The following is a 26,439-nucleotide window of genomic DNA, read 5'->3' on the forward strand; positions in this document are numbered from 1 at the left end:
TGATTCTACGTCGCGGCCCACAATACCCGTAAGCCCCACTTTCCAAGGTTTTGAGCCCATTATTTGTTCAGAATTTGAGAATTCACAATTCTCGTGAATAAATTCGCTTCAAAGCATAATGTCGCACAACATTTCATCTATGGAAAATCACTATAGAAAAACCTCCTTCAAACCCTAACAGACCTGTCAAAATTGCACGAGTAGAGGGAAGTATGGTGAAGAATATTTTGTTCGAAAATTCAGACACAGTTAATATATTGGTGTGCAAATATTAAAACCTCTTATAAGTTATGTTTACGATCAGTAGGTCGTTTATGTGTAACACACTTCATGATACTATCTAAGCGGAGCGCCACCATCGGTTGGCGCGGAGCGTACGACGATTTTTTTTTGCCAAAAAATACTCCTAGATCGTCGGAAAAGACACTTCCCGTTCAAGTTGCATTTACACATCGGTTATTTTGAGATCTCATGTCTTAGGATTTTGACTTTCAATAATTTCAATAATGCATTATGGGTCCGTATGCAATGAACATAACTAGAAACTGTTGGTTGGGTGAAATCATTGAAATGTCATAATGTTTAACATTTTTGTTTCATTTTTTGATTTTCCCCTCCCTGCGGACGCCCATGGGTCCAAGGTCTAAGGATTTTTGCAGGATCAATGCAGGGGGTCTTGGTTTAGAAAATTTGAATGGCCATTTAGCATTTACACATTAATGTTTCCAGCTGACAAATATGTTTTAATGCTAAAATACATCAAGAGAAATGACAGAACAATACTATCAACATAGCTATAAAAATTCTTTGTAACTATATACCATGGAATGAGGATTGAGGAATTCGGCTTCTGGATACATCTTACAAGTTGTATGAGTGATAAACAACATTCAATCTTGCATGAGTTTTCTTTCCCAGTAAAACCGGGCCCTCCCTATCCAACGAGGTACCCCTTTTTCTGTGAATCAGTATAGCGGGGGCCTTCTTTTGGTCGGGGCCCCCGGCGCAGCACGGTCCGAGGACATAGGAGTTACGCTACTGCACATTCAGTCAACGTGATGATATATCATTATTTAATGATCATATGTTGAAAGCCTTTTTGTCGAAATAAGAGTTCCCTTCATGAAAGGAGATATCATTGTTGGCATAATCTACTGCCCCCCCCCAGTGGAAATATAACTTCGTTTAATGATTACCTTTATCAAACAATGGATGTTATCACTAAGGAGAAGAAATCTTGCTATTTGTTGGGTGACTTCAATATTGACGTCAATAGGCCAAATTCGTCGAATTTTTGAATATTTAGTAGTTTCTTGTGGTTTCATACCCACAATCACCAAACCTACCCGGGTTTCTAGTTCTTGCTCGTCACTTATTGACAATATCTTGAATAACGGCAATTGGGTGACAATTATGTCATGATCTCCTATTCAGGAGTCCTTATCACTGACATTATTGATCATTTTCCGATCCATTTAAATATTGTTAGGATTTTTATGCTCAAGATTGATAATTTTATTTCGGAAGTATCTGGTTTGGACTGGCATCAAGTTTCCAACGTTGATAATGTTAATAACTCTTTCAATAAATTTCACAATACACTTAGTGAAATTTGTAATAAAAATATCCCTATGAAACTGATTAAGGGCAGGAAGACGAGGAAGAAACCTTCCCCTTGGATCACTTCTTGAGTTTTACAAGACGCACAAAATATAAACTTTATAAAACATATATAAAATTGCCTACAGCAGATAATAAATACAAGTTGCAACTACGCACGTTTCCGGAATAGGCTTACACACGTTCTCCTTATTGCTAAAAAGAATTATTATATTCATCTTTTTAATGAAAATAAAAACAGCATGAAAGATGCATGGAATATTATCAATGGCACTCTACAGACTAGAAAAACCAATCATTTCCCGATGTTTTCTCATTCTAAGGATGGTCATAAATTCACTGATATGAATAAAATAGCAAATGCTTTTAATAATTATTTTGTTGGCCTTGGTCTTTCCTTAGCCAGTTCCATTGATTCTAATGTTCATTTCAGTAGTTACCTAAGGGATTCCAATCCTTCCACTATTTTTCTCTTTCCTGTGACTGAAAATGAAGCTTTTAAGGTTTCAAATACAGTTTTTACTACTAAGAAATCGGCTGCTTTCGATAATTTCCGCTCGAACATTATTAAACTGATTATGCCTTATATTGTAAACCACTGAGTCTATATTTTCAACAACTCTTTTACTTCGGGTATTTTTCCAGATATTCTTAAAATTGCCAAAGTTATACCATTATATAAAAGGGGTGACGTTCATTTATTTAGTAATTATCGTCCCATTTCTATACTACCTTGTATCTCGAAAATCTGGAAAGGTTGATATTTAACCGTCTCAATGCTTTGGTTGACAAGTATCGTATTCTCAATGAAAACCAGTTTGGTTTTCGCCCTGGCCACTCTACAGAACTTGCTTTGGTCAAGGCAGTGGATAAAATTCATAGTGCTCTTGATTCAGGTGATAATTGTATTGGTGTTTTTCTTAGACCTTTCCAAAGCATTCGATACCATCGATCATCGAATTCTTCTGAGGAAATTATCGTATGATCGTATGATATTTGCAATGTCTCCACAAATTGCTCGAATGTCCTTTTGCTGATGATATATACTATTTTTTTTCTCTGACAGCAATGTAGAAACTCTGTGATGAAATAAATGCGTTTTATGATTGGTTTTCTGCTAACAAATTGTCCTTGAATATTGATAAAACAAATTATGTGGTATTTGGAAACTCCTCTAGGACAATAAATGCTGATTTATATATGCATGGTATTTGCCTTAAAAGAGTCGATAATATTAAATTTCTTGGTGTGTATATATATTGATTCCCAGCTCTCCTGGAAAGTCCATATTAATCATATTTCCAAACAAGTTTCTAGAGGTGTATAGGTATTTTATCTAAGTTAAAATATACTTTTCCAATGAAAATTGTGAGATCTATTTACTATAGTATTATACTTCCTCATCTATCGTACAGCTCTTCAGTTTGGTCTGGTACTTTCAATACTAACCTTAATAAGCTTGTCATTCTCTAAAAACGGGCTGTGAGGCACATGACGTGTTCAGCTCCACGTGATAATACCAATCATTTATTCTCCTTAAACGTGCTCAAATTCACTGATCTCATTTCGTTAAATGTTCTGACGTTTACTTATCGTGCTACAGTGAACAATCTGCATCTAAGTTCTTTTGCTACCTTTTATACAATTGGTCATTCTATTCACAATTATAATACTAGACAAAATGATCATTTACGTGCTTATTTTTGTCCTAATTCAAAAGCATACAAAGCCTCCGATATCGCAGTTCTATTTCTTTGTGGAACAATCTTCCGATCAACTTGAAATCTTATACTTCCGTGGCTTCGTTCATGCAGGCGACAACTGAAAAATTACTATAAAAAGCCTCTATTGATTGTATCCGTTGTAAGGGGTGGGAGTTGGTGGTGGAGGGGGGGGGGGGTGGTAGTGTTATAGGTCATTTATGTTTAGGTTATCTATTTTTTGTGGGGGGGGGGGTCTTTTTATAGGTGTTAAGGTTATCTATATTCTTTGATGAAAGTACTCTATTCGATTAAGCCCAAAAGGGTTTACTTCCTTTCACATTTTTTACTTATTTGCAGTTATATTGTCTTGTTCATCTTGTTATACTATGTGATGAAACAAATAAATAAATAAAAAATACTGTCAGAAAGTTGTAAATACTTCTTTTGAAGAAAAAATCATAAAGATCATTGTAATACTTTTATATTATTAAAATAAACAATATTAAAAATTTGAAATAAATTTTTATGTTCTTGAATATTTAAAACGCAGAACTGCCTAAGTTTGTAGTACCTTTAAACCAGATTGCAAAACTGAAATGGATTGATTTCATCGTAACAGGATATGAACCAATGTTATTCTTGTAAGATATCATGAAAACGTTTTGTTTATATGAGTTCTGCAGACACCGTGGACCCTTGATGAATTTGACCTCCACAAAAATGAATATATCTATATCAAAATGACACCTCATGGAAGTAGGAGACTTGTCAATGTTACAATTCCTTAGCTACGGTGGACACAACGTTTTCACATTTGAGCCAGTTGACGTCACAGACTGGCCTTATAACTAATATCAAGGTTCTTGTCCAACTCATCATGGGTAACCTATACATGTTTCCGTTCTCGAGATAAGGTAGGTTCAAGCTTTTCACTGTTTCTATCCTGTTGACTTCAGATGACATTTGACCTCCAATAAAATCAATAAGCTCCCTATCCAATATGGGCAACGTACATGCCAAGTTTAAGGGTTACCAATGATACACTTTTAGAGTTATGGGTGTTACAAGAAGGCAGCACACACTCACACATACACGCACACACACTGTGACACACACTCCAAAACATATACATACTCACACCAGGGAATTGGGAGTTATTGGATTGGCATTCGAATCTATACTGTCACGAACTTATTTTATGCAATAGATCGGTGTACTTATTATTATGGATACCCAGTATATATGCACTTCATAGTTTTCATTCATGATAATAGAAGAACGAAAATCTAAGAAAGTATTCCTCGCCAAATCTGCTAAAATATTGTGGATATCACGTGTGAATTGTGAAAACCCAAAATTGCTCACAAAATTTCCACCCATACAATGTTAGAACGACCTGCAACTTGTTTTTTTACAATCGACAGGACACAGAGAAATGTCACAGAGCTGACTTCGGAAATCGGTTCCAACAATATAGGTCATTCTCACATGTCGTATTCCACACACAAACTGTGGAAAAGTTCAAATTGCAAATCTGCCAAGTAGTCTTTTTACAGAGAATGACATCAAACTAGATAGGAAGCCTGAATAACAAGTTAATATTTAAAACCTTTAAAAACACCAAAACCCACACTGGTTATGAATTCTAAAAAGTTGGAAAACAAATTTCATGATCATTGCATTATAATCTGTGGCCTACATTTCATCATAACGGAAAACTCTACAGAAGGCACTGAAGTCGACTCGCGTTCGAGTTACTTAATCCATCTGTCATTACAAATCTGTATATTTCAGACGAGTTATAAAGGAAATTACGTATTCCTCAACTATTTTCCTTCAGTTACCATGTTGGTGCAATTAGTATCTGTTTTGATCACAAAAGGGCCACTTCTATACCTGAAATAGGGTTGTCTGAGTTGGATTATACACATGTCTGTAAATAACACTATATAAGGAAATGCTATTTGTCTCTACAGTACAGTAATGATAGACAATACGAAACAATGTAACAAATAACGAATATGACAAGGAGACATATATAAATTTGACAACCATGGTAATCATGTGCGTCACAGTTTCTCGATCTTTTGAAGTCCGAAGGTTACCTATATAATCATTATAGTTACCGTTCCATTGAATGTATACTTTAGGTTCGTGTGTTAAAGGGATCGTGTTACTTTAAATTTAATGACGATGTTAGTCGTTTTTTCTTTCTTATCCTCCGTTCACCGATACATTTGAATGTTAAGTAATTTAAGTCAACCAAATGTCTATGAAAGGATGGGGAATAGGTGGATGTCTTATAGTTGATTCGTTTTTCTTAGTTCAGAAGCGGTGGGGGAGGGGGGGGGGCATGGATGCTTTCCCTACTGGAATTGGCATTTTCAGCGAATTTTGCCTCCCTCCTCCAAACAAAATCTCTCACCTTTTGAGACTGAATTTACTAACACTATATCATATTCATGGACATTTCTTGTGTTGGAATTGGAATCTGGTTTACAAGTAAAACCAAGGAGTTGTTATGGAACATAACAACTCCCTGGTAAAACATCCAATTACCCTAAAAAACTCAGTTTGAAGACCATTGTTACTCAATGTGTGTGTGTGTGTGCTTTTATCTTGTCGCACAGACAAGCTATACTCGAGTTTGTATACCATCCTCGGGATAAGCCATTGAACTCTAAGTAACATTGAGATATCATTATATACAGTTTACATTAATGATATAAATCAACATTGTTTACTCCCTTTAAAGACCATATCGTATGGAAACCACAAAATCACGATTATTTGGAGTGACAGTCATTTCCTTGTTATTTGTTCTTTTTTCTTTCTTTCTCTAACCTCAAAATTTCAGGTCAAATGAAAAACTTCTGTGGCTAACTATATACTTATATGTGTAGGTTAAACAAATTGGTTTCACAAGAGTTAACAGTGTACTGGTGTTATACGGAACTTTCCCAAATTAGGAGACACTTTCATTAAGTTGTCATAATGGTAAGTGTATATTAATATGTCTTATCTTGTATGTGTGTTCATGTGTTATGTACACTTTGAATGGTGCTCTCATTGTACTTTGATATAGTGAGATATATAAGAAATATAAGATCATTCCAGTATCAAATTTCATGAATAACACGAAGTCCGTCTTTTTGTTATACGTGCTGATATGACAGTGTTCCCCGGTTCAATATGCTCTATATATAGTCTCTGGTTATATTATAATCTATTGCTCAGTGACATGATATTTAATTTGATTTCAGTGATTCGTGTTAATCCAATTTCGTGGCCATTATATATGTTAGTGATAGAATAACACATAGAACAACCATGTATAGGTTCATTCAGCAAGCTATAATGCGTACCACTTAACAAATAATTTGACAACGGTTTAATTGTTCAGCAGCAATATTTTATCCCGTTGCATCTTCCTTTAAAAATAAAAAACTTGATACATTTAACATTCACCAGAATTGTGTAAAACATAAATCAAAAGGCTGATTCAGACACTCCGGTAGATGTATGCGTTCTCTCAGGTGTCATTGAAACTGGCCAAACTCTGTAGGCCTATATATGCCAGTCCTGTTATTGAGAGTTAATCATTTGATATTGGAAATGCAGGTGATTTTAGATTAGTGATAGTTTGGTTTAGATAAAGAAAACTAGCTTTTTTCTTTCTTGCTTAATGAAAGTTACCAAGCTTACAAGCTGCCACTTTACTGAACCTCGTTTGCATCGTTCACGCTTAAAATGTTAGATTATTATAGTTGAACTTGAAGTTAACATAAAACCAGTTTGTTGACTGTTGGTAGGTATATACCATCTTGTTGTTGAAAATATAGTCAAAGTCAAACATAAATAAATATAAATAAAATGTTTTATTGGTATTACAGTAGTTTCACATGGCAGGTGCCACAACTTTAAGAGAAAAAATATGAATCGGTGAATAGGAAAGTATTAATACAGACCATAATAACCAACCGCCGGAGGCTTTGACAATAATTGAACTTTAGTGCACAGTATAACAACGGAGAAGTATCGGCTCCCTGTCCTTAAACCCGATGAGAATGAAAACTGTGCATTTTCTAGATATCTTGAATCGGTTTCATTTAAGATAAAACCCACAAATGTCAAATAATCCCTTAGTGACTTAACTTGATCATATATAAGCCTATATCAACTCTATATATGACACAAGGGTCCTATACAATAGCAATTTATACTAACTAGTGTAACCATGCACGTGTAACCCCGTTCAAACTTGAAAGTGCCACACAACAAAGACGTAAAAAGTACAGGAATAATTTGATATAATCATGATAATGATTCTTGATTAAGTTTTTTCTTTGATTTTCTTCATTTAAATACAAATTTGAGAAATTTCTCTTTCTTTCTTTCATAAAGATGCATGCTAACTTTGCTCGAGTTGTACTTGTAGGCCTCCTCATATTACCGCACGGTATCGCCCAACCTCCAGGGGAAAACCCCAACTGCAGCCAACTTGGCTTTCAAATTGGGTTGACGGGTCAACAAATATCTAACATGACAGGTGCTTTGGCTGAGATATACCTGGATGAACTCAGCGAAACTGAATATCTGATAAAGGGCCAAGAAACGTCGAGAGGTTTGGTTGTACAACCATTAATTGAGTTGAGCGGAGACCAACTGGAGCTGCTACGGAAATTTTATGGGTGAGAATCAATACGTCATCGGATAGAATATGGAAAGATTTTTTTATTTTCCCAGATTACTAATATTAACCTATCGCTTAACGAGTTAAGTTTGGGCCTATTATCACAACTATACGGAGGCGATCTATATGAAATATTTGTATTAACATTGTAAATAATGGGAGAACCCGCTTCATCAAATTCGATACAGAACTGCGTATATTTATGCTTATCTGAGGGCTTCTCAGTGAGGACATTGTTACAGTGTACAACTGCGTATTTTGACTTGGCTATTTATTGTGCAATATATATATGTACCAAGGAAACACCATTTAAAATGACAACTTCCTAATTTCATAAGGTGACCAGCGACAATGTTTTTAATAGGGGTGGGGGGGGGGGTCATTTATGGACATAGAAAATAAAATTAAGAACCTAACTAAACTATCATTAACCTCAAAAACAATTAATTGTTTAAAGTTCGCGTGAGTTAATATCTGTTTTGCAGTAGCAAAGCTATAAAACCTTAAATCCGGAATCGTTTTTTGTTGTTGTTTCACTTCAGCGTGTTAGGTATAATTAGTATTGGCATAAACGCCCTACGGGTATTGTATTCGCTTAACTTTACAAACTTTCAGTATAGACCTATTGAAATTACAGAAAGCATTGCTTAACATAATTTGCAATAATGCAACCTGTGGAGTTTTCTTGGCAACGATCACCAAGATTGGGATTGTTATGGATATATCTTTTGTCACGTTGTTGATTGAAGTGTTTGCAGTGAACAGTTACTTGTCAAATGCTTTTCAATTTCGTCGCGTTTCGCTTGGCTGGTGAATTAGGCGGCTGGGTGGAGTTGGTATTATCTGGAGTGACTCACTTTAAGCGTAATTAATCAGTCTGGAAGTTGTGCAAATAGTTCTTTGACATGGTTACTCGGCATTTTAAATGACAATTTGTGACAATCTTTACCGTCACACCCAGCCGATTCACACAGAGATACCAGTAACTATACTGTAAACGTTAAAGTTTTGTTCCACAGTAAATACTGGATTGTGCTGACAAGTCTGATCAATCGGTAGCATATGCTAGGATATGTGTAATCCCCCCCCCCCCCCAAAAAAAAACAACAACAACTGGATTTGTTCGAATTACACATATCTTCAGTTCTTACTGTAATCCTAATAGCACATGCTACCGATTAATATAGCAAGTTCCAGTTTTTACTTTGTTACAAAACTTTAAGATTTACAGAAGTATAACCAGGGAGTTTACATAACAACTCCCTGGTATTATAACTGTGTTCTCTGTTTGTATCGGGTGAGTCACATACAACGATCAGCTCCCCAGAAATTCGACAAAGGCTAAAAAAGAAAGAAGTATATACATATATATAGCTGAGTATATTACACGTCAGGTTAAAAAGGCTGGTTATGTCATGGATTGCTCATGTAACGTATTCGATAACGTACTAAGAGTACTTTCATTGTCAACTCTAAGTGAAAATCTGCATTTTTTTCACCTGAGTAACAGATAAAAATCCGTCATTTTCTGAATAATGGGTCGGAAGACCAGCTAATTTATTGTTCATGCATTCATTACAAGTAACACTGACTATTGTCATTCCTTGCTTTGTGGGTTACCACAGACCATATGACTGGAGCTATACAGCGTATTCAGAATTCAGCTGCTATAGACTAATTACTAGGACGTCTAAAAATTTAACACCCGATACTCATTGCTAGTACAGTAACTATTGTTCATGTTCTACAACCGTACATCAGTAACTACTGCGAGAAGTTCCCCTTTTCGTGTTAAATGACCCGTTAATTATTGTATTTTCTTATCTCGTAGCAACAACCCACGTCTGTTTGCACCCCACTATCGATGCTCGTATTATTCTGTCTCAGGACCTATGTTGACTAACACTGCTTAGGCTACAGTGTAACTTACAGTTACACTACTTGGCCTAACTGTATAAAGCAGTGTAGCTAGTCAATGTGATTTCTGTCTTAGGACCTTGTTGACTAACACTGCATAGGTACTGTTTAGTTACATTAACACTATACATAATTGTATAAAGCAGTGTAGCTAGTCAACCCGATTGTTTTTCCCCCAATTTTTTTCTGTCTCTTAAGTTTGTTACTGTTAACTCTGTGAGTTTTCATGTTTCTTTCATTGTATTGATACGTACATTACGTTGCTTTCGGTATTCTGATTTACATGAAATTTCTTAATATGCTAGCATCTCTCTTCTTTTTATTTTCTTGTATCCTCGCAAGATTAGATCTGGTAATAAAATATAGGCTATGTTTGTGGTAGTGGGTGTGGGGGTGTGTGTGTGGTTGCGTTCTTGTATGTTCAACAATAGCTGTCTGCTCGTTTTCGTCCATGTCATATAATGTGACACTCGACACCACAGTTTCTGCCGGTCACATTATCATATAATCTTAAATGATGTTGACTGAAGTAGTGTAAGCCATAAACAGATCAGGCAGCTATTATAGGCGTCATTTCTTCGAAACATATTTTACTCTGTGACTGGTTATTTAGCCGTCATTACTCTTACACTGGCTTGCAATTAGTTAAGTTGCTGATTGCATGTACATACAATGCCATCACTTTGTATCAGGTGTTAGCTATATATACTGCATCATTGGTGATACTATATTTTCTTTGGTTAAAGAGCACTGGTACCAAATGGCGATCAAGATGAAGCCCGTGGTAAACGTCAAGAAGGCAGTAGGGAAGCGTGTCAAGGATACCCAATGTCCCGTATAATAGTCATAGCGGTCACCGGGCGGGTTTGTCACGTTTTCACTTTTCAATTGGTGAGTATTTTGTTTTAACCTATTTCCTCGTTAAAATCTAAAACAAACACACTAATAGTACGTCAGTTGTGAAAACTTAGCAGGATTGTTCAAGTCTCGCTTGCGTTGATACTTAATTGCTGGCATTTCGCTACTACTGCTTATCATTCAACGTATAATTACAATTTATCCAACTATAAGACATCCTCATAGTTCTATTCTGCCATATAAAATGAATGAATTAATGAACAATCAAAGATTAATTCTTAATCGATTGTCTTCTTCTTATAAATACACCCCTCCCCATCCCCTCAAACACGGGGGAAGGCGGGCGGTAATCTTAAAGCTGGTCATAATTTTTATAATATTTTATACACTACAGGTTTCTGACTCCTGCACCCCAACTTCTCCCAAAAGTCCATGTTTTCGAGGCAATGAATGCGGATGCTGTACTGTTTCCTATCCAGTGCTAGTGGGATGCATTCTTCCCAACGGTGATGTGGATATTGTCCTGGTGGATTTGCCGATATGTACTTGTTGCGAATGCCATGACCTCACTTGCTGACCCTCAAGATCAAATGTGTATAATATTACAACGTCTAACCAATTGTTCTGATTTTGCTAGGGTTTCGATAGTTTAATTCAATGTTATAATCCCAATTCATTGATCTTTATAGTGGCTTGTTGTAGCTGCCAAGTGTACAAGTCAAAAGACAGTTGTGCAGGTATAGTTTTAATCTTTTAATCTTTAACGGTACACTGACTGGTTACGTAAGCACACTGCGGTGGTATATCACGCATATAATAGGACATGGGCACAGATCTTGGTCGGGACAGCGGGACGCGTCCCAAACCAACTTTTTCAGTGGTGGAGACATGATATACCGTGTCCCCACCAATTTGTCTTGACCAAACCCTGCATTTCAAATTCCCCAGCATTGAACTTGACATGCAGCAGTTCTCATTTAACTATATTCATCCACAGTGGTTAGGACGGAAATCGCATTTGCGGCAGTCTATAGTTGTTTTCTGGGAGAGGACCCCAGACCCATCGTATACAATTATTTGTCCCCTGATTTTTTTTTCTGCAGACGCCCATGTATTTCCCCAAAATGAAATTTCTAAGCTATGTGATCTAAAACTTAAGGAGGTTCGGGAGCATGCATCATTGGGTCTGGGAAGTGTTATTTCCGGCGATCTGGGAGGTATCTTTGCCCAAAACAATTCTTGGACGCTACGCGCGAACCCATGGTCGCGCTCCGCTTAGATAGTATCAGAGAACTTACTCGCGTCCGCACTATTATCCAAGACTGATCTGCGCCCATGTGGTAGGAGGGACTAATACAATGGTATTTTTTTATCGTTTCTTCTAAGAGTAATCGTATGAATCTGAGAGTCGGATATAAACATACCTGAAAAGGAATAGCAGTAGTTGGAGAAAATAGATGTAGAATAATTTACTTCATGTTTTCGCGTCTTTATTTATACTAACTGAAGCTTAAACAGTCAAGCGGCAAACCTCCATCCGAGTTCCTGTATAACTACAACTTCTTGTTTTCTCATGGTCGGTCGTGGCTCAAGCAAATTATCATTTACTTATCTGTGTAAAGTAACCACGGACGGAGGAGTCTAGCATATACAGGAGACAACATTTATACATACATCTAATCTTATAACTAGTGTGTTCTTTCCGTTCGCAACGAAACCTGCAGGTTTTATATAATAATCTATGTTGCACGTGTTTGAAGGGGAAAATATTACATAAACTGACGGATCCACTCCAGGAATAGCCTCAAGCTTCATTTTAAAATGCGAAGAAAAAAGTGGTACAGTTTTGAAGATAATTTCCGTACGAAGTTTAATATAAATAAGAAAGTGGGTCTTCTTTAATAATTGAAAGCAAACGAAATCAATTAGGGACTAATATATATGATGATTCTATATGATATCATGAAGTTCATTTCTTCCTCAAAACATTATCTGGACACGCTGTCACTGTCGCTGCTTTTTGGATTTGCTTTGTTTTTATTTGGGGATGGGTGGGGGGGGTGGGGTTCTGTTTTTTGTTTGAAAAATGTGAAAAACAGAAGCCTACTGCAAAAAAAAAAACACCCATAGAAGGTGATAATGTAGTTGAGCTGACAAGTCGCGTATTTGTTTTATTGTGGTTGTAAAACTGGACTGTTAGCAAGACAAGTGTTGTTTATTTATACTTGTTTTCATTTACTCATTACTTACGGTTGAACCATTACTAGTCTATTAATTCCTACTCAGCTGGTACTATTCCAAGAAGTTGTGACTTTTCTCATAAAAAATGCGCTGTACTGATATATCCTCATGAAGAATAAACATAAGCAAAATGAGGTGTTTCAGCCAGAAAAGAATACACATGACAATACTCTATACTTACCGTACTGCTGTATATTGTGGTTTAACTGTCTCGGTTACTTGTACTACAATCACAATAAACCATGTGGGGGAACTATTCAAAATATTAAGAGGATTAGTTGCATTTTGGGATCCGAATAATCGACAATGGAATGAAACATTGCCATATAACACGGGTTTTACTGTACCTTCGAGGATGTAACCAATGAATTAATTCCGTATGTTATAAAACCCTTAAAAACACACGCTACAATCAATCTCGGTTATTTGTCTGTCGCACCTTTAAAGGTATAAATCTCTAAATGTAATGAACTGAAGATGTAGATTATCCTCAGTTTGTGTGCACAAATCGTATCAACATTGCTTCCCATCTTACCCCACCCCCACCCCCTCCACCTCCACCACCCCCCCCATTCCTCCCCTTTATTCAAACTAACTTAGTGGATTATCGTGTATAAGTGAGGGTCATCGTCACTTGCGGATAAAACGTTCATTCTGGGATCATTTTTTTTTAAATTCAGTTGGAGAGGAATTTTATCCTTTCAACCAAAAGGTGAATTTCCCTAAAAAAAAAAAAAAATAATCGAGGGTGAGTGTTGGGGTGCAGGGTGGGAGATTATAAAATTTGTTCCCACGTTTGAAAATCATGCATGTGCACATCAACATGTTGAATGTTATCCAAAGAAATATTTTGGTTGAGATGATTGAATGGATTAATTTTAAACATTTTAAGGGCCTGCATTTACGAGCTGACGTCGCTATCAAAGTAGCCTTACAGGAACATTTCAGAGATTTAGCATATTTTAGAGATGCTTAGTTTGAAATCCAAATAACTATATTACGAACATTGTCAGTATTCAATTTTGTTACTTTGAACATATAGTCCTATAAAGAATTTCTTCTATCTCACGTCATCGTTTAATTAAATGTAAGAGGCTCAACTATATGAAGTCACATGACAAACTTAAAGGCATGCAGGCATTCACGTCAGCTTATCAGAAGCAAATCAAAAATCAAAAGGATTTTTTTTACCTTGCATTAGTTAATTTTGCTTAGGATATCAAAATGTTTGTGTTTATTACTTAGACTTTGGACTTCTTTGACCAAAATTAGGCAATTTTTACAAAGTCTTTGAAATTTGAACTACTTTTCTCGAAATTCAACCTGCATCACCGAGATTGTTGCTTTCTATCTTAACTTGACTTTCAGGGGCGTCGGAAGCTATTTAGGATTGGTACGGCAGATCAGAGTGTGGCCATCTTATCATAATTATCGGGGGACGTTTGGTAGGTCAAACTACGCTACGCGCCACCATGGTAAGCGCGTAGCGTAATGGAGAAAAATTTAAAAAAAATGCCTCCCAGATTGCAAGAAATGGCACTTACCGAGCTTGAAAACAAGACCCCTGCCATTCCAGAGTAGTCACATTTAGCCTAATTGCCGTTATCATTATTGAAAATTATTGAAAAATATACCTCCAAGAATATTTTGCCCTTTTTTTTTCTTAGTCCTATACTTTTTCTTTTTTTTGTTTGCGCCGTGAATATTGGTCCGACGCCCCTGACGTTATTGAATTACTTTGACTTTTAGTTGAATTCTGTTCAAACACAAACTCACTATGTCCAAAATGTTTTTCTCAAAAGTTTGCTTTTTTAACTCAAATTTTTCTACTGCTTTTTTTTTCCTTTGAAAATCTCAAAAGTTTAACTCTTCTTGCAATCTGATTTATTTAATTAAGAAAGTTCGATTTCTTTCTAGATATTCAACCTTTGACTATGACTTTGTACTGTTTATCTCAATCTTTGATTTCGAATGTCTTCGACTTCTTTCGATTTTTGTTTTCTTTTATTATGTAAAAAGTCAAACTTTCGACTATTTTATCTCAGGTTATAAGCAACGAAGGGTAACGAAAAGCGGTCTACATAAAAGCTGTTGAAATTTCGGTGTTTCAACGAAATTTTGATTTCGTATATTAAAACTTTTATACAAAATTTGAGCGACAAAAGTCTAAGTTATAATTGATTGTCTGGCACTCGTTTTGCTAATCATATGCAAAGCATCCATGCCGTTGAAGGATTCTGGACTGCCGTGGAGTGAATCTCTAGTTATGAAAGTTTGGGTAGCACAAATATACTTCTTCCCCTATACATGTCAATGTGGGGGCGGCGAACCCTTGTGCTACCCCCCTCCCCTTCATACGCATATGATATAGTTTAAAGGCTTTGAAGACTCGCCCCAAACCGCGTGCGGCCATCTGAAAAAGTTAACTTTCCGTTGCTTGCAAGTGACGTTTTGTGCGTGTCGCTTCCAAATGCAGACAATAGTGAAACGTGATACCTTTTTATCTAGACCCGAGATGTCCATCGCTGCTATTTTATGTACACTGTGTTAACCGTAGCTACATGTACTGACTGTGCACTAGTGTTTAATTACCGACGGTAGCAAGCTGTGTGTGTATTTTCTGGGATCGATGGTGGTGTCTAACACTTCTGTTACACCTCATTCGAAACTAAGTCAGATTACCGGCATGAGACGTTTCTTTGTGCGCGAGTCTTTACACCTTTTAATATATGTCCTCTGGAATAGCCACCGCGATTTTACCAGAAACGTACACAAATTAAGACTGTCATTCAACTCATTACAAACTAACGCATAGGTGCACGGTTAGAAGCAATTGTTCTCAAATACGTAATGTTATTCCTCGAATAGTACTTCCTTGACGATAAGGACAATCATTAATCGACAAACACGTCAGAAATAGGCTACGAATAATTTAGTGATTTAATTGGCATTTCTTTAGTAGCCGCATGTTGTTCGCAATTAGGGAAAGGTAGATAGAGCTTTGGGAATGAACTAGGACAAGGCTTCTCATTACATAAGCTAATTAAAATTTAGTCTGCTTCGAAAGTTGTTCCGCGGATTAAAACGCATCAGAAACCAATAATTAGTTATCAAATATTAAGGTTTCCATCCGAATGCATACATGGTTATACTGATGCTGCCTTTTGATATATACGGTGATTTTGTGAAGTTTATGTTCTCACGTTAGGCTTATAATTCGACAACAAAATATCGTTCATTATGAATTTGACAACACAACTGAGAAATAATTCGAGCGATCTTGAGCCTGAGTCAGCATGGTCTGCTGGTAACCTGTTGCGACTCTTCTCCCTAATCTTTGGTTTGATTGGCTTGTTAGGAAACGGTCTGGTTCTCTTTGTGTTCATTCGTGTTCCGTCTTTACGAAATATTACAAACCTTTATATTGGCAATCAATCTTTTATTGATCTCTTATCGTCGTGTTTTCTTATACTCAGTAAGTACCTGGATAACAATGCAGATTTTAAGAATCTAGGTCCAGTGACTGGACTATTGGTGTGCGTACTATGGACTTCGGATTACATCTTCTGGGCACTGCTGAAAGCCTCTACCATGAACTTACTTCTCCTGACACTCGAACGGTACACGGCCCTTGAAATCCATGTATTTTATCGTCGTCGGTTCAATAGGAAGAAGGCGCGAGCTAGTGTAGTCCTGCCATGGATCTTTGGCTTCGTTGTTCAGATATATTGGCCTGCTGTATTTCGTGTGGTAGAGAATCAATGTTACCCTGACTGGCGCACACCACAACTGCAGGCTTTTGCAGGATTTATGGTTTTTGTTTTCCAATACGTCCTACCCATCAGTATGATGCTTACTGTGTACATTAAAATATTTCGCAGCCTTCGTAACAAAGTCAGCATTCAACAGCCGCACCCCCGGCGGCCTACCGATGCAGACGCACTGCAGCTTGTCGGCAGAGATGTGGTTACTTTTCCAAACAGGGATGAAAGTACCAATCCGCGATCTGTAAACGGTAACGATCAAAGAGCAGTCGACGTTAGAAGAAACAGGCAACGTCTTGCTCTTAGTGAAAGAGATTCGCACTACAAGGATGTACATAATCACAGTCAAAGTGATATTTCGGCTGGTGAAGAAAAACACAATCAGCATTGTTCAACGCATGCACAAACACAACAACATCAACAACAACATGATCAAAAACGGGGACATCAACAAAAACAACAACAGCAAAAGCTGCCAAACTGGGGGCATCAACAAAGACGCGGGCTATCCATTGGTAATTGTCATCAAGTCGAACCGGCGCGACAAAGAGACAAAATACGTTTCAATGTCATTAAAACATTAATTTGCGTTGCCCTGGTTTTCATTATTTGTTGGACACCTAACCAAATCATATATCTGCTTTATAATCTTGGTCTATACGATCTAGATTTCGACAATGGTGTATATGTGGCAAGTGTTCTACTGGCCTTCTGCAATATTTGGATAAATCCATTTATTTACACTTTTCAATATGAAAGATTTCAGAAAGGGTTATCGAAAGCATTTCGTGTATAAAAAAAGTGACAAGTAAACCACTCGACGGATTACCAACTTTATTCATCAATCTTACATTACATCGTTAATCCCTTAGATACATGATATACTAATGTATAGTCGAAGAAGCTGATGTGAACGAAGTTATAATGTTGTGCAGATTTCAAACACTTCAAGGGTAGAGTGAATTTTTATTGGTTGTTATTTTGATGCAGTGTTTCCTGACGCAAAGAAATTCAGTAGTACAAAGCTAGTATTATAACAGTTTTTTGTATTAATATCACAACAGAATTTGACATCCTTAACGAAATCTTTTCAATTTCAAGCTTTTCTCAAGATGAATGGTATTTTCAGCGCCAAGTAATAGGACCAACATGAAAACGAAAATAGCCTAACTGTATTTAGCTGTTAAATTGGGCTGAATAATCACCATTTACTTTCAAACGTTCGTGGTATATGTGTTACTTCTATGCTTTTTTTTGATTGTTTTGTTCTATGAAGTGTAAGTACTTAATTTGTGCAATATTCTCTTCTAGAGATAGCCTGTACACAAGCTGGCTTTCATTTCTCAGTGTCTGGCGACCACAAACGACCTTCGACCTCTACGAACAGCTATACACTTTTTACTCTCATAGTAACGCATTAGCATGCCAAGTTTGATATTGGTACAAACTTGTCTTCCGGAGCAGTCAGATTAACAAAGTTTTCATAATTTGACCTCTGGTGACCTAACATAACCGTTCACCTCCACAAAAGACGCTTCTTCTGCACATTATAGATGCATCCACATTGCAAAGTATGAGATCTGTCGTAGATTCCCTTCTGGAGAAATTGTGTTTGCAAGGCAGTGGCGGCGGAACCGGGGGGGGGGGGGGGCTTGGGGGGGCTCAGCCCCCAATGAAAAAGTTGAGGGGGCAAATGCATGATAAGCCCCCCCAATATTTACCAAGGCTCCGAAACGTGCATGTGCCCATTTTTTAATGCATACTTGTCGATCTGTCCGATGCACACGTATACTATATAGGTGTAATAATTAAATATGATAATTGATTGTCTGTATCATGCCTCATCGAATATTAGTGTTTTAAATAAGAGGGTAATAAGCTAAACGCTATACACTCATCAACATTTGCGTTTACACTACGAGTACACGCAAGGCGTGGAACATGGCTTTATGTTTAAACGCAATCAATTATTAAACGAACAAAAACACAATATTAGCATTTCACCTGTACTGTATAGGGTACATGCATTCATGACATGATGACAGTGCTACTGCTAGGTCATAGAAATTTGTTGGCAACTGCACATGGTTTTGGAATTACCCATTTGTTGACATTAAGAAATGCTTTCTGTTTTTTCTTATGACATTTATTTCATTCAGGGGCGTCGGACCAATATTCACGACGCAAAAAAAAAAAAAGGTAGGACTAAAAAATGGAAAAAAAAATTCTCGGAGGTATATGTTTCAATAATGATGACGGCAAGTAGGCTAAATGTGACCACTCTGGCATGGCAGGTGTCTTGTTTTCAAGCACGGCAAGTGCCATTTCCTGCAATCTGGGAGGCATATTTTCAAAATTTTCTCCATTACGCTACGCGCCAACCATGGTGGCGCGTAGCGTTGTTTGACCTACTAAACGTCCCCCCGATAATTATGATAGTTGGCCACACTCTGAACCGCCGTACCAATCAAAAATAGCTTCCGACGCCCTTGTAATTGTTGCATTTAATTGCAAGTAGTTAATTTACTACACTCAAAAACGTCTTTGCGAGTACACGTCGAGTAATATAGCTACTCTCTTAAAACACCATCGAATATACAAGTTACAATGTTTTTACAGATTTTTACGTGCAATTTGAGAAATTGCAGGCTTGAGACCCATGTTTTAGGGCTAGGTATTCGCAGCATAAAACACTCGGGAAGTGCCGTTTCCGGCCATCTGGGGGGTTTGAAAAAACCAAAATTTCTTGTACGCTCCGCGCCAACCGATGGTGGCGCTCCGCTTAGATAGTCTCCACATATTAGCCCCCCCAATAATTTTCCCGTTCCGCCGCCCCTGTTGCAAGGTTTTTACAGTTTGACCTCTGGTGACCTCAAATGAGCTTTTAAATTCTCAAACAACAATAGACTTCTACTTAATATGCATGGGATAAGTGTATTACAGAGTATGATATTTGTATAGGAATTTAAACATTGAGTAGTAAGAATGTCTAACCTCGAACCCTCGTTGAAGCATAGATTAACACATATCAAATAGAAAATCTCTTAAGTCATAACATTTGTTTATTATTTTCATAATTTGATCAATTGCAATCAGAAAATCATTTCAAAGTTCTAAGAACGCATGCGCTCCGATTGTGGTTGCAATCTTCTACTACAGAGAGAGCATAAACCAGATAAAGCAACGATCGAGGGTGAAGTGATATGTTATTATAACAGTCATCTTTACAACTATTTAGTTGTACAGTTGTTATCTTTGTATTTGGTGACACGTGCTCTGTCCATGCCTTTCCCCCTCTATCTGTATGACAGTATTAAGTATTGCACTAATATTTGAGATATTTACATTCCTTCGTCCAAGCAGTCTAGTGGTATTTTGTTATGCTGTTCTTTATGTTTATGCTAATGAATTTATGCCTGGTGTAGCCAATCATGTTTAAGTATATTCCTCTGGGTATTAGGAAAGGAGAATGGACAGGGGATGTAATAAGAGAGGACAAGAAAGTTGCAAGGCTGGTGGAATGTACAGGAGAAAGTATATAAACATTGTACACTGGAAATGGAGCACTCTACCAACCTGTGTTGTCCTATATATCGACTCACGCGTATTATATTATTAACGCGACAAAGAAACAATCCCATCAAAAAACTCAATAGTTTGTTCTGCTGTTGACACTTTATTCATTGTCGATCTTTGCTGTTGACCTGTTGCTGTTATATATATATATATATATATATATATATATATATATATATATATATATATATATATATATATATATATATATATATACATATATATATATATATATATATATATATATATATATATATATATATATATATATATATATATATATATATATATATATTGTACACTCTCTAAAGCAACTGTATTAGCTAATTTGGATCAAGTCTAACAAAAACTTTTTTTTAATAATATCACATAATGTCACGTCTTCTTTCAAATAATGAATCACAATAAATACAGAAAATGTTAAAACTTTCCTCTATTTTGTTTTAAAATCCAAAGTGTGACTATAAGGGCGACAGACTGTTGAGAATCAACGGAAATAATTAGTCCATTGCTCATTTAGCTTCAGTTCGTAAGAAAATCATATATAACCCACCAATGACTTAGTTTGATTAATTGTCTTAATTCTTATACGCTGAGGAACATTTTGTAGGTTTTGTTGAGTTTATCGATCAAACGCAATGCCCTACTATAAAATACAATTATAATACTTGAATATTTCCCTCTGTATAGTTCACCTGATTCCATCGCTCGTTGTATAACTGAATTTAGTAACACACCCGTACAATGATAATGTGATTATGTAAGTGTGAAGCAAATGATAATGAAGTTAAAGGAATCAGAGACCCAGCCATCACCATTAGGTTATATATATATGATAGATATCGTATCGTGACGATAACAACTCCCCCCAAAAAGATAAGAATAATATTGCATCCTTTGTGAGTATCTTAATTTCAAGGTCGTGTCTGGAAGGTGTGATATCTGTGGTATCATGTGACGCCACTAGGATTTGAACTTTTTATTTTCTCTTTGTTTTTTATTTTCTTCTTTTCTTTTCACATTTTAATTGGTAAATCTTTTAGCAGTGTTGAAACAGCAACCTCTGTCATCAATGAATCATGCTAAATAGCTGATATATTTAAGATTCAGCATCAAGTTTGTAAAACCCATCTACATGATTAGCAAATACACATTGTAGTAAAACAATGTAATACATAAGCAAAGTACAGCACATGTGTGGCTCGATGTTGTCATAATGGGACTTGATCAAGTCTTCAGCCTTGCCTGTAAAGAAACGTTAAATTTATGATACATCTTTCAAATAGCTTACGATTTTTCTGAGCTATAAGTTCGGGTACAAAGTTGTTCATATCATTTAGTTCCATCACACAGATCCACATATATGGAGAGGTTTGTATCTCCATTATGTAAAGCACCTAATTAAGGTTACCTAATTTAAATAAAATTATAAAAAAAACAGCAAATTACGACACATCTAAGATGATATGGTTTATTACGTTCAATACAAGATATATAGGACTATTACAGTACCATTGTTGTGTTTATGAATCATTCTAATGAGACACAACTCCAAACAAACACAAAATAGTAATGGAGATCTTTGGCTGAATGACGAATTCCACACGAACAATTAACTACAAGATATAGATCCTTGCTTAATAGTCGTGGCTGGGGTCATTATTTTGTAAATCTGAGATGTGACGGTGTCCCTAGGATCTCAAACCTATACTCTATTCTGTGTGTGTTTCTTTACATTGTTAACTCTGAAAGAATTGCCATGATTTGGTCAATTTATGAGATCCAATATCTCAGATACAGCATTTACAAAACCCATTACAGATAATATACGTTGTAATAAATAAATAAAGAAAACAATTGGAAATGAAAACACAAATGGCTCAATGATGTCATCTTCAGATTTATATGTGACGAAACATTGAACATGTGTTAACTCACAGTTGTTTGGTAAATTTTGTTCAACACGGGTATATCTCTGTCATATATAGCTCCATGGTGATGGCTGACTTTCTGTCTCCTTTAAGAGACGGAGACACAAACTTAACTATCTTTATTGATCGTGTGCGCATGCTCTGATTGCGTCCGTGCACAAATCACGTTTATAGGCTTAACATGCCCTTGCTACTAGTCAAAAGTTGCATCTTCATGTGAAGATTTTTCATCTACAAGAAAAAACTTAAGATGTTCTACGAAACGAAGAATCACACAACATTTAGTGTCCCAGTTCAGAACAGACATCATTTGTTTTGAACGTTCATATAGGGTGGTAGTTCTGAACACAGGGGCGTATCCAGGGGGGGCGCAACAGGCGCGCGCCCCCCTATTGGCCGTCACCAAAAAAAAAAAGTTTAGCAAAAAAAAAAAAAAAATTGATGACGACCTTTATGTGAGATGTCGGTGATCGCTCAACCCCCCCCCCCTCCCGTATGCTTTATTTTTTGTTTGCCAAAAAAAGGTTCTGGCGAAGTTCGGCGGCATAATAGTTTTAGAAACATAGATGGTAATTGTGTTTGTATTATCACTATAAACACTAAGTGACATGCCAGCCATACTAAATTGTGCATTTTGTGTCCATATTTACTGGAAATGTTGCTTATTATTAAGGTCGAAAAATGGATCACATATGGCCATGGGCGGCGATCCTGGGTGGAGGGGGGATATATCCCCCCATGAAAATGGGTGGAGGGGATGTAATGCACCATATCCCCCCCCCCCACCAAATGCCAGGGATAAGAATATTTTCATGCCTACATTTATGCATCTTCGTTAAATGATTAACTCGTTGATTCATATAGGCCCTATAGTAGGCCTACACACGTACATGTTCCCTCGAACAGCTGAGAATCTCATGTAACCAGGGTAATGCTTAATACACGTTTCACCTGGATGCCCTAGCAATCGGTACCTAGGAATGAAACTATGTGTAATTGTGTATTGCATGTGTATAGGCCTATAATAGCCTGCATGAGGCCATTTTCTTCATCGAATAATATAAAAGAGCTCTCGAACATTCTAACGTTGCGCCTGAAACAAGATTGACAGGGGCAATTTTCCCAAAATATCACCCGAAATTAAAAAAAAAAAGTATTTTGAATCCTGATTATGAGATATTTCGGACATGACATCCCTATTTTAAAGTTGGGTATATGCCGCTTGGAAACCTCGGGAAGTGCCGTTTCCGGCCATCATCTAGAGGGTTTGTTAATCCCCAAATTTTCTTGTACGCTTCGCGCCAACCCATGCTGGCGCTACGCTTAGATAGTCAACAAGGTCATACCCCCCCACCCCCACTCGGAAGTACGGATCGCCGCCCATTTTGCATTTCAGCCCTCAGTCTTCGAAAACAAAAATTGTACACCCCTCCCCTTAGACCCATCCCCCAGGATGGCGATCATTCATGCCTGACGCCCCCCCCCCCTATTGGAAAATCCTGGATACGCCCCTGGAACACATGGACGTGTAGTTGTGCGGGTAGAAAGCCCGCCGCACACTACACGAGTGATCCCCGAACACTGTACGACTGATCCCCTCACACTGTACAAGTGATCCCGATCATCAACTCGACCATAGTTACGTGAAACATCTTTTATTGTGAAGAATAATAATCCTAAACGACTGACACCCGCCCACTGACCGATGATCAGCGAACACAACGACTGTCTTCGGGTTCCCCCCCCCCCCCTCTCTCATACGGTCTTTGACGGGGACTTGATTGTCCCTCCTGATCCTTTAATCTACTAATTAAAACTTTAAACTAAACTAAACTTAACTAAACTGTTTGATAAATTTACAGACATGTAAAGCTCAACATATACAAGGCGGAGTTACAAACTAAAAACGAAACACAGCAATTTAACAGTATAGGCCTATGTGATATAGATAATTGAAAGAATAACTTATCCAAATAGGCCTCCCTTAGAAAAGTCTTATTCCGCTTATAGTAAATATCATTCTATTGAAGTTATATGACACAAGGCTGAGACGACTCGGACTTTAAGCTACGATAATGTGTAAAATAGTGTAACGCAAAATAAATCGCTCACCAACCTTTAAGTTGCTCATGTGTAATATATCTTTTCCCCTTCCAAAGTGAAACCCATTTCACGTAACATCTCATAATATATGGTTACTGTCTCGATGTAAGGGGACTGGGCAGTGGCGGACTGGCATTTTCCACCTAGACCGGCCCATTTTTCATTGATGTGCTACTTACATAGTGAATGCCGTCCTGGGGGAGGGTATAAGGGGATGGGGTTTCCCCCTCCCCATTGAGATTTTTTGAAGTTAAGGAATGCCTAGATGCAAAATAGTGATTTCATGAGCTGATTCCCACAGTTAAAAACATATTTGTACACAGCCCGTCTGTATTCTAACTCCTGTGAAAATGGGCTGTAGCCTAATTTTTACCAGGCTCCCCAGCCCACCGGGCCACCGGGCATTGCCCAAATGTCCTTGTGGCCAGACCGCCACTGGGACTGGGGTTAAGAGAGCTGAGTATATCGAGTGGTTTGGTTTTCGTGCCCAGGCTCTATCTTACGTGTCTCTAAAAAGAATTACTTAAAAAGCGTTGATAAAAATACGGTGTACCCAACCGGTTGGATAAACGAAATAAGGGTAGGCTCTAAGAGAAACAGATACCGGTACTCGATGGTTTTGCCCTGGTTGGTTAAAACCCGTATAAACTTTCGCGCCAACAAGTATATTACGCCACATTGTTTGCTCAGCCTGATAGATAGATTTGGCGGTTTCCTACGCAGGCCTACGACAACCGTGAAAATATAACCTAACGTTGACCCTTATGCTGTTAAGCTAGGCTAAGCCAGATCCGATCCCTGATCTATAGTAGTAGTATGTATACACAACTGGCTATGTAATAGCATCTATAGGGTAATAAGTACTATCAGGGATAGACCTAAGTAAATGTATGCCTACTGTGTGTCATATGACCTGCGCTAAATCTCGCTTCCAAGTTCAAGCGAATGCGAGCAATTGTAGAAAAATACGGTAACTTCTGAGGGCGCACCTAACTAAAACCACACATTTATTAGGATTAATTTAAGGCCTAGTCGGGTTATTGTCTATATTTTGTATTTTGAGAAATGAAAAATGCAAGAAGTTTGCACTTGCAAGTGGTAGGGTAACAGCTACATAAAGACAAATATCATCGGCAATGTTTGGTGACCATGATAATGTTTTTACCCTGATCGCCGATACACACAAGCTGCCTGGAAACACTATGGGAATGCAATGTTCAGAATTTGACAATATACACATAAATTATTATGCTGGGGTTAGCACAGTTAGACCCTGTAAGATTGCTTTTGCTCTTAGATAGTATATGCCTAGGAGATACAGTGCATATATTAAGACCACCTATTGGCTACATGTTCGGGGACATGGCTAATTTTATGCGATACATTTATCGTATTGGCCTAGAATAGTGTAAAACTTCCAATGTTCTGTTACTGTTACCCAGGCTATAGCCAGAGAAGCTATATCAGGTTATATGTATTCATGATGTGAAATATAACGAGACAAATGGTGATTTTATACTAATAATTTATAAAAAAAAAAAAAAAACAATAAAAAAAAAACTGTGTATGGTTAATCTCAATGGAGACTATACTTAATCTAAATGGGCATCAGTCAAGTCTAGGGGGAGGGGAGGGGGTTACTTGTGTAAAATGTTAACAGGTTTTGACTGAAATATCAGCTAATTAAGCAAAGCTTCGCAATTCAATGACTAATCACATGTAAATATTATCCATACATAAAAAAATGTAAAAATGAAACACCACAATCTAGGTCACACCTATTGCACTCCTGATGTTATAGGCCTCACACAAACAGACAATTTTTATGAAGCATTGGACTATTACATTATTACAAGAGCTTTCTATGACATTATGATGTATGTAAGATCTCATGTTGTTCTTATTCTACGATAATACTCCCCAGAAATAAGTTTTGGAGCACTGTCAGTTAGGCAGATTACATTTCCATATAAGGCACAGCAGATCATGAGACATAACCTGTCAGTAAATGCTATTTTACTGTTATCAGATTT

At 37.1% G+C, this 26,439-nt stretch overlaps 2 protein-coding genes across 2 annotated transcripts; both read left to right on the plus strand.

Moving 5' to 3' along the window:
- Positions 1–6,141: 6,141 nt before the first annotated feature.
- Positions 6,142–11,916, plus strand: LOC139974017 (uncharacterized). The gene is made up of 4 exons (XM_071980931.1): positions 6,142–6,320; positions 7,728–8,014; positions 10,680–10,824; positions 11,186–11,916. Exons 1-4 carry the CDS (start codon positions 6,318–6,320, stop codon positions 11,366–11,368), a joined length of 618 nt encoding a protein of 205 aa, XP_071837032.1. The 5' UTR covers positions 6,142–6,317; the 3' UTR covers positions 11,369–11,916.
- Positions 11,917–15,243: 3,327 nt separating this feature from the next.
- On the plus strand, positions 15,244–18,401 carry LOC139973845 (muscarinic acetylcholine receptor M4-like). The gene has a single exon (XM_071980718.1). The coding sequence runs from the start codon at positions 16,273–16,275 to the stop codon at positions 17,590–17,592; it is 1,320 nt and encodes a 439-aa protein (XP_071836819.1). The 5' UTR covers positions 15,244–16,272; the 3' UTR covers positions 17,593–18,401.
- Positions 18,402–26,439: the final 8,038 nt, after the last annotated feature.

The sequence above is a fragment of the Apostichopus japonicus genome, chromosome 9 (assembly GCF_037975245.1).
Source record: "Apostichopus japonicus isolate 1M-3 chromosome 9, ASM3797524v1, whole genome shotgun sequence".
NCBI classification, from domain to species: Eukaryota; Metazoa; Echinodermata; class Holothuroidea; order Aspidochirotida; family Stichopodidae; genus Apostichopus; species Apostichopus japonicus.

Coding starts and splice junctions, on each gene's coding strand:
- LOC139974017 (XM_071980931.1), top strand. Junction 8,015..10,679: donor CTGCTACGGAAATTTTATGG/GTGAGAATCAAT, acceptor CTTTGGTTAAAG/AGCACTGGTACCAAATGGCG. Junction 10,825..11,185: donor ACGTTTTCACTTTTCAATTG/GTGAGTATTTTG, acceptor TATACACTACAG/GTTTCTGACTCCTGCACCCC.
- LOC139973845 (XM_071980718.1), top strand. CDS start 16,273: ATGAATTTGACAACACAACTGAGAAATAATTCGAGCGATCTTGAGCCT.